This window comes from Tachysurus vachellii, chromosome 1 (assembly GCF_030014155.1).
Source record: "Tachysurus vachellii isolate PV-2020 chromosome 1, HZAU_Pvac_v1, whole genome shotgun sequence".
Classification (NCBI taxonomy): Eukaryota; Metazoa; Chordata; class Actinopteri; order Siluriformes; family Bagridae; genus Tachysurus; species Tachysurus vachellii.
The window spans coordinates 12,050,283-12,063,850 of NC_083460.1; the positions used below are offsets into that span (position 1 = coordinate 12,050,283).

General features: G+C 37.1%; 1 protein-coding gene across 1 annotated transcript; it reads left to right on the top strand.

Annotated features, from left to right (window-relative positions):
- Positions 1-4,203: 4,203 nt before the first annotated feature.
- LOC132847341 (cytochrome P450 7B1) lies at positions 4,204-13,493 on the top strand. Its single transcript, XM_060872538.1, has 6 exons — positions 4,204-4,623; positions 5,022-5,158; positions 10,702-11,334; positions 11,461-11,664; positions 11,845-12,023; positions 12,199-13,493. The coding sequence occupies exons 1-6, from the start codon at positions 4,547-4,549 to the stop codon at positions 12,496-12,498; spliced, it is 1,530 nt and encodes a 509-aa protein (XP_060728521.1). The 5' UTR covers positions 4,204-4,546; the 3' UTR covers positions 12,499-13,493.
- The last annotated feature ends 75 nt before the right edge of the window (positions 13,494-13,568 follow it).

The following is a 13,568-nucleotide window of genomic DNA, read 5'->3' on the forward strand; positions in this document are numbered from 1 at the left end:
GTGATAAATCATGTTTTCCTATATGGCAAGTGGAAGACTGGGTGCATGGTAGGTTGATTGGCATCTCTGGAAAATTGTCCGTAGTGTGTGATTGCGTGAGTGAATGAGTGTGTGTGTGTGCCCTGCGATGGGTTGGCACGCCGTCCAGGGTGTATCCTGCCTTGATGCCCGATGACGCCTGAGATAGGCACAGGCTCCCCGTGACCCGAGGTAGTTCAGATAAGCGGTAGAAAATGAGTGAGTGAGTGAGTGAGAATATCAAAACACAGATGATTTGACAAAATGAAAACAAATGAAAACAATGGAAATGTAATTTCCTGTGGGCTTCAATGGAAGGGGAATAAAACAAGATATCATTGATCAAGCTATGCAAAATCTTTCAAGCATGTCTGTCAAGCCAATTCATCATTGACAAGGCTTTGTAAAACATAGGTACAAGAGAATCCATACAGCATGACACAATGCTTGGTAAAGTCTGTTTCATGTCCATTGACCTCTAGAATGCAAACAAGAATATATGTCTTGTGGAGATCAAGTGTGGAAAATATCTTCGGCGAGCACAATTGTCCTAGGGCATTGGGACAGTTGAATCCTAAGGAACCCTGAAACCCCTGACAGGAATCAAACTCCAAAGGGAACCCAACCTCATCTGAGTAACACTGGAAAGTGCAATTAAATAATGCCCTTTCTACAAGTGTATATACAGTGCAAAACAGGGTTCTAGAAATGTCTGTGAATTTATTTTTGAAAAAAAAAACCTCAAATACGGGTGGTACCTCAATTATATTTCGAGGCTTTGTTGCAAAGGGTCTGAATACTCATACATTTGATCTTTTAGTTTTTTTCGTTTCATACATTTGCAAACATTTCTAAAATTCTTTTTTCTAAAAAATGTTTTTTTACTGTCATTATTTGGGGTATTTGGTTTATTTGTGTATCATTTTTAACAATTCACATTGTCTCAAAGTAGCTTTACATAAGTATAGAAACAGAATAAAATTTTAAACTTTGAAATTAAGTGACTATATCTCTCTAACATATATCCTTAAAGAGCAAGCAAGGGGCGATGGTGGCATGGAAATACTCTATAAGATGATATGAGAAAGAAACCATGAGAGGAACCAGGCTCAGAAGGAACACGTCATCATGTGGGTAATAATGGACAGTAAATAATGTACATGTCCTTTATACAACAGTTTGTAGTTGAGTGGAATTAAGCAACAAATAGCTCCTAAGGAACAAATGGGTCCCAGCCCTATCCACAGCAATACTCTGAGTAACTGGCTGTCCATGCAGATCAATCCCCAGCAGAGAGCACACCAGAGGACCAGACTCTAACCAGGGGTAGGGTGTCAGGAATGAAGAAGTACTGTAGGTCCAGAAGAAGAGATGATTAGACTAGGAACTCAGAAAACTGGGAGCACTGGCATGTATAGCTCAACAGAGAGAGAAAGAGAGAGAGAGAGAGAGAGAGAGAGAGAGAGAGAGAGAGAGAGAGAGAGAGAGAGCAATAGGTATTATTGTAATCATGTGGTCAACAATCTACATTATGTGCAAAGTGCAGACAGGGACTCCTAGCTATGACAGCATAACAAAAAAGCCAAAAGGTGGCATGGACATGAGGGCTTCCTGAGACATAAAGCAGCCAGCCCTTCATGGCCAACAAACCTGAGTGAATCCGTGGAAGCGGGGGATCAGCATCAAAACATCCCAGCTCACCGAAAAACTATATACATACATTAAGTATGTACATCAAGATATACCACAATAAGGCCAACAAGGAAAAATCATCTAGTGTGTGCATTCAGAGGATTAGAAGGTTACAAAATTTGTTGAAGCTGTCTTTATGTCTGTGGTCACTCATGTTTTTAAAATCGGTGAAAATTTGAAAATCATCTAGTGTGTAGCCAACCTTGTGATGCAGATCTGAGTCTTGGCAGTCAGATCTGCATATTGAGGCATTGGCGGAAGGCAACACGTTTACCTCACAGCAACAGCATGTTTATCCGAATCTTATTTTTCACAGGGTTAATTGGCAGTCTCTGTATTTGCCCAACAGCAGCAGCAGCTGCCAAGACTTCCCAAGTTCAAACCTACTCACATTGCATTCCAGTGCACAGCAAGAGAGTTTGTTCCTCGTTCCTGCAGCTCATAACAGCAGCCGCAGAATGTTTCTTAATATCACTGTTCACACAATTATAATGGGCAGTTTCAACACTCGTCCTGCAGCAGCAACATAGTCAATTTACATGTTAAAACTTACATTTTATTCTCTGAGTTGCCATGACTGAAATATTTCTATAAATAATTATTTCAATAAATAATCTATAAACAATTTTATTAGTTGTATAAATTACATAGGCTAATCAGTTTTGCACTGAACTTCCCTGAAGAATAGTGATCATTTTTCAAAACTCCCAATCTTCTCAGAGACAGACTGCAGCATTTCTATAAATAACTTGACTTTCTAGAGAAAGAGGATGGTCTGGATCTGAATCAAAAGAAAACAAAGAGTACATTTATGCAAAATGACAACAGATGAATACACACACACACACACACACACATACACACACACACACACACTTTTGGGAAAAGGCCACAGTTAGCAATATACAGTTGACATTTATTCTGTGTATTTATAGGCGTAGATATGGTTTGAACATTTGGGCAGTCTTGGGTAGTTTTCAATTCAATTTAATTCAAATCTATTTGTATAGCACTTTTAAGAATTGACATGGTCTCAAAGCAGCTTTACAGAACATTAACACAAAAAAAACGTTAATATAAAGAATAATATAAAGATTACTATAATACAAAAAATCAAGATTAATATTAGATATATTTAAATGTGTTTGTATTTATTACCAAGTCTGTAATTATATATATATCTGTATATTCATCTATCTGTATGTCTAATCTATCTATTCTAATGTTCACACGCCTTTAATCTTATTTATCTTATATATATATATACATATATATATATATATATATATATATATATATATATATATATATATATATATATATATATATATATATATATATATATATATGTATATATATATATATATACATATATATATATATATATATATATATATATATATATATATATATATATATATATATATATATATATATAATGCTAGGTTAAGATATATTATTATTATTATTATTATTATTATTATTATTATTATTATTATTATTAATGATGCTTGAAAAGCATCATTATTGTTATTCTGCATACTTATTATTATTATTCTTCCGGACACTTTTTCGGCGCGTAACTTGTCCCGCAGCTTTTGTCCTAGACCCATGAATGAGGTGTCAAATCGACCGGCTCGTTGAGGACAGGTGTGCTATGACTTTTATAAGCGATCGGAATTCCGGAATTCCCGCTACGGAAGCTCAAAGGGTTTTTTTTTCCCATAGACTTGAATGGGGAATTCTTAAAATTCTTTTGTTCTCTCTGTAGATGTAAAGCACACTCTCAATACATGTAACTATCAACTCCACACTATCAATCCAATGATTCCACAAGTATTCCACAAGGCCCCCAGTCAATACACTTTTGTCCAAAAGTATTGGCACCCCACCGGGTATTCACGTGACGTCACGTGTAGCCCCGCCCCCAAAACACTGTTCTATGCAGTATAATAATAAGTAGAATTCCATAATGACTGCAGTTTTTATATGAAATGTCAAAACACTTAGTAGTCACTTTTGTCCAAAAGTATTGGCACCCCACCGGGTATTCACGTGACGTCACGTGTAGCCCCGCCCCCAAAATAAGCGAAATCAAAAATTTTGCACAACATGGACATGTCATATATCAAAACACTCAGCCCAATGAGGGGAATTGCCTCACGTGTGTTTTGGTGACGTCACGTGACGTCACGTGTAGCCCCGCCCCCAAAATAAGCGAAATTAAAAAGTTAGCACAACATAGACATGCCATATATCAAAACACTCGGCACGATGAGGGGAACTTGCCACGTGCAAGCACCATTCACATTTTCTTCAGGAAATGTACAGTTCTAGTTATTATTATTATTATTATTATTATTATTATTATTATTATTATGTCTCTTTCACAGACTGTGTGACTTTGTATGGTCACCTCCTCCCCCGGAAACTACTCTCCAGTGTTTATGTGTACATAAGAGACTATAATTCAGGGTGGAGCAGGTTTGTGAATGCTGAATTTTTTTGGTGAAACTTTTTTACGGGTCCTTTTTTTATTTTTTGACAAACTGATGGCGTGAACTAGACTAACTTGTGCAGAAAACTATCCGTCCCTTGCACAGAGTGTGATTTGTTCTCTAACCTCTAGCATTTTGTACGCATGCGCCCTGATATGGCAACAGCTCTGTAATCCGACCAATTTATTCAGCGTCGTGTTTTTTTTTTCTCTCGTAAAAATCGTGGACTTTGTTTGTCTGTTTCATTCACCAGAAAGGAGATCAGTGACAAAAGTGATTTGAATCTGATTTCAGGTGTCGTTCCTATTTAAAGTTAAAGTTATTGGAAAACTGTGGCGATGTCGGAGATTTTACTGACTCTAACTTTTGGCACAGCTTCGATTCTCTTGCTCTTTTTGCTGTTCAGCAGGAGACGGTGAGGTTATTATTATTATTATTATTATTATTATTATTGAACGTAACATTACTTAAGTTGCAGGTTTTTAATAAATATCATGTAGATGTAAGGTGGGGGTGTGTTACCCTAGTGGTTAAAGGTGTTGGGCTAATGACCGGAAGGTCGTGGGCTCGAATCCCGCGTCCACTGCTGGACCCCTGAGCAAGGCCCTTAACCCTCAGTTGTGTATATAGAAATGTGTCCAGTACAATCACTTAATTTTCATGAAAATATTGCAAAACAATCTGTATCATTGGTATTCTGAATAGTTCAACTTTAATGAATATGATGTATATGTATATGGCTTAATATGCACTTGATAAATGTTGTAAAGTGCACCTAAAAGTTCCCTGTCAATGGTGCATGTGTGTTTGAAGGAGAGCGGGAGAGCCTCCACTGATAAAAGGATGGATTCCATTTCTGGGGAAAGCTCTGGAATTCAGGAAAGATTCCTATCAGTTTTTACAACAACTACAGAAGTGTCATGGAGATGTTTTCACTGTACTCATTGCAGGTACAACATACATTTTACCTTTGTCCATGGATGCTTTCAAAAATTGTTTATTGTTTTTGTTTATTTTTTGCAATTTACAAAATACAAAGCGATCAATCAATATTTATTGTGACTATCCAGTACCAAACCAGCATCTTGCACACTTTGTAGAGTCAGGGATTTTCTGGATCAGAATCAGGTGTATGAATAACCAAGCAGGTGCTAAAGATAATCAATTTCATACGAAGGTTGAAACAGTCAGTAATTGAAAAAGCAGGCTTACAAATGGGTGAGAAACAACTAAATTTGGCCACTGAGGTGAGGTTGTGGAACAATTTCATGTCACAGGTCATACACCATGGCAAGAGTGAGCACAGCAACAAGACACAAAGTAGTTTCAAACATTTTAAAGCAGTCTGGGTTTTCAAGATGTGTCATTAAGTTCTATTTTCAGTGTAGCAAGAACAAGGAGTCCTGGAAGTGATGGTTTGTCCCCCTTAGAGCGCTGATCATATCATCATCGAGTCTGTCTGGGATTTTATGGAGAGACAGGATTTGAGGCAGTCTGTGGTTATGTTACACGTGGTAGCCTAGTGGTTCAGGTGTTGGGCTACCATTTGGAAGGTTGTGAGTTCGATTCGACCCACAATTGCTCAGTTGTATAAAAATGAGAAAATGTAATTTGCTCTGTATAAGGGTGTCTGGAAATATAAATGATTAGTTCTCCAAGTTGTTTGGAACAACCTACCTGCTGAGTTCATTTACGTTTAATTTTTTTCACACCTGCCTACAACATTTGAAACTAAAGTTTGTAAGCTCTCAGAGAGATGACATGTTGTTCCTGGGCTGTTAGGTCCAGGTGCTTAGTCTGCACTTCTTTTGACCCACCTGGAGCTTCTATATTTTTCTGTTCATTTGGGTTAGCAGACCTTTTCTGTGAGGGTTTTCTGACAACTAGTGAAAGTAGTACTGGAAACAAAGGTCATCTTGGGAGCACAAGTAGGCTACTTTGGTCTAGCTGCTGATTTCTGTGACCAGAGTAGAATCTACGGAAAGGTATACTGTAAATGCTGAGGCAACTCATGGACCAATAGACTGTCTGACCAGGGAGCACCAACAATTATCAATCAGTTGACATGGCATCAAACATTGCAAAGAGATCCAGCTGTGTAGCCTTTACCAGAACTGTCTCTATGTGTAAGCTCTAAACTCTATCAAGTCATTCTTTAACTGAAATTCGTTTACTGTTGTATAAAATGAACAAGAACAGCCGTAAACAATTTCTTAGAAGCTTTTTTCAGAATCCATGCTTACTGCTGCTCACTACAGCTGCTCACTAATGGTGGATTAAATTTGCTAGAATCAAATCCTTGCGCACCCCCACAAGTCAGAAGAAATTGGAACTACAAGCAAGGTCATGCTACATGATTACATCACTAAACTAGCCATCAATCATCTGAATGGGTATTTTGACTGGTGATGTCATGGTCTGTTGTGATGTGCTAGGATCAATTACATTTATGTATGAGCAGGGGCGATTCTAGGGTTAGAGCTTTAGGGGTGCTGAGCACCCAATGAGCCCCACTGCCACCACCCACCCTCTTTTCACACAAAAACAAAAAATATGTTTTATATGTTAATAAATAAGATTTTTTTTCCTTTTTTTTTGAGACCTTTTCAGAACACCAGCTTAATTGTGAGAGTTCACACAGACAGCCCCCTGTAACAAACACAAAACCTTCTTCACTCAGCTGGTTTTCCTGACCGTTAACTCCATGTGCCTCCTTTTGTATCAACAGTCATCAGATTGGTTAGATTAGGTTCAACTTTATTGTCATTGAACAGGTACTTGGACAACAAAATGTACTGTAATTCATCTTCTGTAAATTATTTACAAATGGTCATCTATCAAATTAACGATAAACTTTAACAACAGAGACGCACGTACACACCACACAGGTACACAGTTTATTTGTCACGCTTCTGTTTTTGTTTCCCGCTCTTCTTGCGGAAGAACATTGTAACCGGCGCTACTTCTCTCCGTTTATGACTATGGATGAGTCACTCAGGTCCTGTGCTACTCCACTGTGGCGGCGACCTGCTGGACTAAAATAGGCCGAAAGTGTTTTCATTTTCATCCTTAACACATACATTTTAAACCACAAACTAGAGAGTATGTTTTGGACATTATTTAACCTTGTAAAAGACGAACAAAAATTTTAGAATAACAACATTTCTTACTCCAAGTTTTAGGGGTGCCGAAGCACCCCTAAAAAGGGGCTAGCCTCGCCCATGTGTATGAGGGGAAGTAATTATCATTATAAATTAAAATGAATCTTTTAATGACGCAGACAGTGAACATTGTATTATAATGCTTACTCTATGCACATTTGTGCCCCTTTTTTTTCGTTTCTTGTCACTTAGTTGTCATGCTTTTCTCAGTGTTTCTCTTGGAAATCTCTTCTTTCTGGACATCTTGCCTTGTTAGGTTTCCAGATATTAGCTCTTCCTTTTCTGTAGTTTTGTGCTGCTTTATGTCAAGCTTGCTTTTCTTTGTATGTTTGCTTATTTAGGTATGTTAACCTATTTGATTTTTCCCATGATGATTTTTGTTCTTTTGCCTTTTGAAACATTTTCACTATTTTTCAGATACGCTATTAGCCTTACCTCAACTTGTTTCTTCTGTTTTCTTTTTTGGGACATATTAAAGAGCAATTTAAGTTTATTTCCTTCCTTTGCCCTCTTCTTTGCAACAGGGTCTTCCACATTCCCTCGTAGTCCAGACTGAGATCGTTACAGTAGGTGAACACAAAACACAAATTGCATGAAACAAGGCTGGGATAGCAACCAAAAAAAAGAGAGATTTGCATGAAAAAGACAAAAAATAAAGTGCAAAGATACTAACAACCGAAAACAAAATCTAGACACAGAGTTCTGCACAAGACATGACTTTGAGTAATTAATGTGAATGTGAATCAGATGCAAAGCAAGTATGCAATTTGAGTGTCATGATCAACTGGTTTGCAGTGGATGAATGGAGACAAAGTTCTGCACCAATTCGATATAACCATGACAGAGCCCCCACTTATTCTTATTAGTGAGCTGAGCCAAATGATCTGAATAGAGCCGAAATTTCAATAGCTAATGATAATATTATTGCTTGTAACTGGTTATATCACCCACAAAAAAGCAAACAGAACCTACTGGTCTCCAATAATTGGTGTAGTACCATTAAAACCTTTTAAATGCTATGTCTGGCACATAGCATAGGGTTTCTAATACAACGTTTGGGGGATTCCCAACTTACTCTACCTGACCTCTGATTGCAGTGTACAAAATAAATAAAAGTGTTCTTCAAAAAAATGAAAATGCGGCAGAAAAAATGTGACAAATACAAATGAAAGCTATGATTCATTGATTAAAAATAACTGATGAAAATTGAAGAAAAAAAATCTGTGTTGGAAACTATTTACAGAGTTACATTTACAGTAACATAAAACATTTAAATCATTAATAAAACATTTTAATCAATGCAAACTTTAACTGAATTATATACTTATACCCCCCTTTGTGTTTACTGGGGCCTAAATTAAAATTGTTTTCACTAATGTCTAAACAAGCAAATAACTTCAGATCGTTATAAAATAAAACACAGTTTTTAGTCATTTTATCCTAAAAGTAAACAGGTGGGAAAAAAACAGGTGGGAAAAAAACTATAATTAGGTAAAATGTAGAATTATTATTAGCAACTGTAATTAGATTTTTATCAGTTTCTAGTATCATTTTGGGGAAATTTTGGCCCACTATCACAACATTGCTTGAATTCGTTGATATTTTAGGGGTGTTTGTAAATGCACACCTTTTTAATTCTTCTCAGTTGCTTCTCTGAGATCATGGCTGATTTCCTTTCTTCTTGGCATAATGTAGACATACACTTCTGTCCTCAAATTGCCAAAAGTTCTAGTTTTATAGAGAGAGCCACATTTCTTAATAAATAATTCATTTTGTGCATAATCATTGTTCATTAGAACTGTAAAGAAAAGAAATGCAATAGAAAAGAATTGGCCTTGTTGTTCCAATATTTTTGAAGGGGATTATGTGTTTGTTTTCCCAACAGCTGAAAGCACACAATTGCATAGAGTATCTTTGTATGCTGTAGCATTACAATTTCCCTTCACTGAAACTAAAGGGGCCCACACCTATTCCAGCATGACGATTTCCTTGTGCACAAAGCAAGATCAATACCATGTTTACAATGTTTGGTGTGGAAGAATTTGAGCGGCCTGCACAAAACCTGTGACCTCAACCCCACTTAATGCCTTTGAACTGGAACAATACACTGTACAGAAGAGTGTAGGTTATATAACATAACTCAGGTTTAAAAATCACAAATAAGGGTTAGGGTCTTATTATCTAAGGTAAGGGTTTAAAAAAATATTTTGTTGGCCCACCTTTTTTGCTTTGATTATGGCAAATATTCACCATGGCATTATTTTGATAAGTCTATGCAATGTCAGAGTTGCAATAATTTCTCACCAACATATTGTATTGATGATGGGAGAGCCTGACCACTGTGTATAGTCTTTCTTAGCACGTCCCAAAGATTCTCAATGAGGTCTGTCTGGTTAGGTATAAGTTTAAGTTTGGACTCTGTGGTGGCCATTCCATATGTGAAAATAATGCCTCATGCTCCCTGAACCAGTTTTTCACAATTTGATTGTAAATCTGATCATTCAGTATATATTTATGTAGTCAGCTGACCTCTTTCTTTGTGCACATAATGTTGCTGAACCTAGACCTGACCAACTGAAGCAACCTCAGATCATAACACTGCCCCCACAGGCTTGTACGTTATGTACTAGGCATGATTGTGCATTGCTTCATCTGCCTCTCTTATTACTCTGATGTGCCCATCACTCTGCAACAGGGTAAATCAAGACTCATAAGACCACATGATCTTTTACCATTCCAGAGTCCAATCTTTATGCTCCCTAACATTGTTGAAGTGTATTTTTGGACTAGCCTCGCTGATAAGTTTTCCTAAGGCTACACAGCTGTTTAGTTCCTGTCCCTGTGAGTTTTATTATAGTGTGAGTTTTTTTCTTAAAAAAGTGTGATTTGTGGAAATGCTCTTACTTTCACTATTAATCATTGCTGTTAGTTATACTGTTATTGTTGTTTTTTAACAGTTTGATTTCACTAAACAGTTAAGTGATCTCAGATCACAATAATTCAGTGATCTGAGATTTTTTTTATGATGGTTCACTTCTATTCTTCCAGGTTTTAATTATGTTACAGTGGTTAACCCAATATTGTCTGTCTATTTTTGTCTATTTTTGGCCCTTCTGAAACAGAATAACATATTTTACTACAGGATATGTTTCTGACATGGTTGTGTAAGAAATGAGAAGCTACTCACTGAATCAGTTAGAGCTAAATAACCTGCTACCAACGGAAACATATATATCACTGAATTAAATATCCAATGTTAGGTTCATACCTATTTGCTTAGTTAAATAAAAATTGCTTAAATACAATATGTGTTTGTATGTGTCCTGTTGTAGGTAAATACATGACATTTGTGATGAATCCGCTTCTGTACCCAGCTGTCATTAAGCAGGGGAAGCAGCTGGACTTCCATGAGTTTTCAGATGCAGCAGCTTCCACAACTTTTGGCTACCCTGCTGTACGCACTGTAAGGTTCCCTGGCTTGAGTGACAAAATTCAGAAATCATTCCTGCTCCTCCAGGGCTCATATCTCAACTCTCTCAGTCGAAAAATGATGGAAAACTTACAGTTTGTCTTAAAACAAGATTTCCTGTATGCCCAAGCAGAAGGAAGAGCGAATGACTGGCGGCAGAAGGACCTATATGAGTTCTGTGAACGTGTGATGTTTGAGGCAACATTTCTGACGCTATATGGACGACCCCCAAAAACAAACACGGATGCACACTTGCAAAGGAAGAGTTGGATGGATACACTGTTGGATAACTTTAGAAAGTTTGATGCAATGTTTCCTCTGTTAATTGCTGGAATACCCATCGGTCTGCTGGGAAGAACCAAATCTATTCGGGAGCAAATAATTGGGTTTTTCCATCCTCAGAGAATGGCAGAATGGACCAGTCCATCAGAGTTCATACAGGCACGTGTGGAGATTTTCGAACAGTACGACACACTCGGAGACATGGACAAAGCAGGTAATATATAGATATGAAATAAATCTAATACAAATCATGAGTGGCCCAGATAGCATTTAGTTCCTTTTTACAGTTGGGTTTACAATTGTTACAGAAATTTGCAAAACTTTTTTTTTTCTTCTATAGCTCATCACTTTGCAATTCTTTGGGCATCTTTGGGCAACACTGTCTCAGCATGCTTCTGGGGTCTATACCACCTACTCTCCAGCCCAAAGGCATTTTCAGTTGTGCGAGAGGAGATTATTGGCATATTTGGACCCAAGGAGCCAGAGTTGATTCTTAGTCAGAACACACTGACTCAGGAGCAACTTGACAAACTGATTTACCTTGGTATCTCATACTTACACATACATGTGCCAACACACAAAGGTTAAAACAGTAATCCTAAATAATGCAAAATGCAGAAAGGTTTTGCAGAAAATTGCTAACTCTCGTTCCTCTTTTTTCTTGCATTCACACTTTCTGCCACTGTACCTGTTTTTCTTTTTCTCTCGGTTCCTTTACCTGTAGAGAGTGCTATTAATGAAAGCCTCCGTCTTTCTTCGATCTCAATGAATATTCGGGTGGTTCAGAAAGATTTTTGTCTGCATCTGAACCCCCACTACTCAGTTAGTGTGCGTAAAGGAGACGTCGTTACTCTTTACCCCCAGAGCACACACCTGGACCCTGACATCTACCCAAATCCACAGGTAACTTTATAAGCAAACCACTTTAGCTGTGGAGAACTTATTATGAGAATATTGGTCTGACAATGACTAGCTATAATAGTAAGCTTGGAATATTTCTAAAAATGAAATAAATTAATGTGATTATAGATTTTTACCTGGTGTGTGTGTGTGTGTGTGTGTGTGTGACATTCTGCAGGAGTACCAGTTTGACCGTTTTGTGGAGAATGGGAAGCTGAAAACTGAATTTTTCAAAGGCAATCAAAAGGTCCGTTACTACCACATGCCATTTGGATCTGGTGCTACTATGTGTCCTGGACGATTCTTTGCCATTTCTGAACTAAAGCAATTTTTGTCTATCACACTGCTGATGTGTGACATGCAGCTCACTTCTGGTCAACAGCATGCAACAATGGACAAATCCCGAGCAGGTCTGGGCATAATGTCACCTGCAAATCGTATCTTCTTTAGATATAGAGTAAAAAAAAACACCATGTAGAGATAGGGGCTGCAGATGTGAGTGAGTCAAGGACTATATTATAGGCAGTGGAGGTTATGGGACAATAATAGCAGTCATTCCACTTTCATGATAATTCCAAACTTAGATGGTGTTCAGGGACCAAAATGTTTGATCTAGAGCAGTGGTTCTCTGCTTCAGAACCCAAATTCTACATTGGACACTGCAGTGTTGGTAGAATGAAACTGTGAAAGAAAAAAAAAAAAAAAAACTGTAGCAAAGACCAAAAATCCCAGCAACCCAAAAAATGAGTCTCACCATAAGAACAAATGAGTAAACCAGGGGTCAATCCAACATTTTCCCAGAAAACATCAGGGAGACTTATATTTTTTTCACATACTTACTTACTTCTTACCTACTTAACTTCAGCTTGCGTCAAAAACATAGGCTTTGAGATATATATACTGATTATAATAAGTTTTTTAATAAACATATTCCTTTGTTTAATCACACTTCATTTGATTTCAGCTGTCTACCAGCCAAGTCTATTCATCTACACTTATAAACACAGAAAAGGATTTAGGTGTAAATTCTCTCAATTATTCACATTATTTTCATTATTTTCAGTGAAACTGTCAAAGGTATTTTATGGCAACATTATTAATATGGAAATATTGCTTGACCGTATATTGTTGTTAAAATTAATAAAATAACAAATTAGTATGTGTTAGCTCCCACTCTGTTTTACATCCTCTTCAGATGAGCATGTCACACTGTATATAAGTGTACAAATCAGAATTGATATAATATCTTAATTGTTTTGGTATATTTCCTCATTCCACTAAACTAATTTTTGCTTATGCCATTGCTAGCACAACACATGAATCAGTTTTAGACATGAGTGTCACTTACAACAGCTGTCAAGCCAGCTATGGCAGAAACCGTGTGTGTATGAAGTATGAAGTAAATAACATTGATTATTGACAATTGATTATTGATAGTAACATTGATTATGACAATAAAACTTCTTGGCATGACTTGATTAACTCATTATTTGGCACCAGTCAATGGATGGGATATATTAGGCAGAAAGTAAACCATCAACTTTTGAA

What these genes read in the sequence shown, in the direction of transcription:
- LOC132847341 (XM_060872538.1), top strand. Translation starts at nt 4,547, where the DNA reads ATGTCGGAGATTTTACTGACTCTAACTTTTGGCACAGCTTCGATTCTC. An exon ending in TTTCACTGTACTCATTGCAG is followed by an intron (nt 5,159 to 10,701) that starts GTACAACATACA and finishes GTCCTGTTGTAG; the next exon opens with GTAAATACATGACATTTGTG. An exon ending in ACATCTACCCAAATCCACAG is followed by an intron (nt 12,024 to 12,198) that starts GTAACTTTATAA and finishes GACATTCTGCAG; the next exon opens with GAGTACCAGTTTGACCGTTT.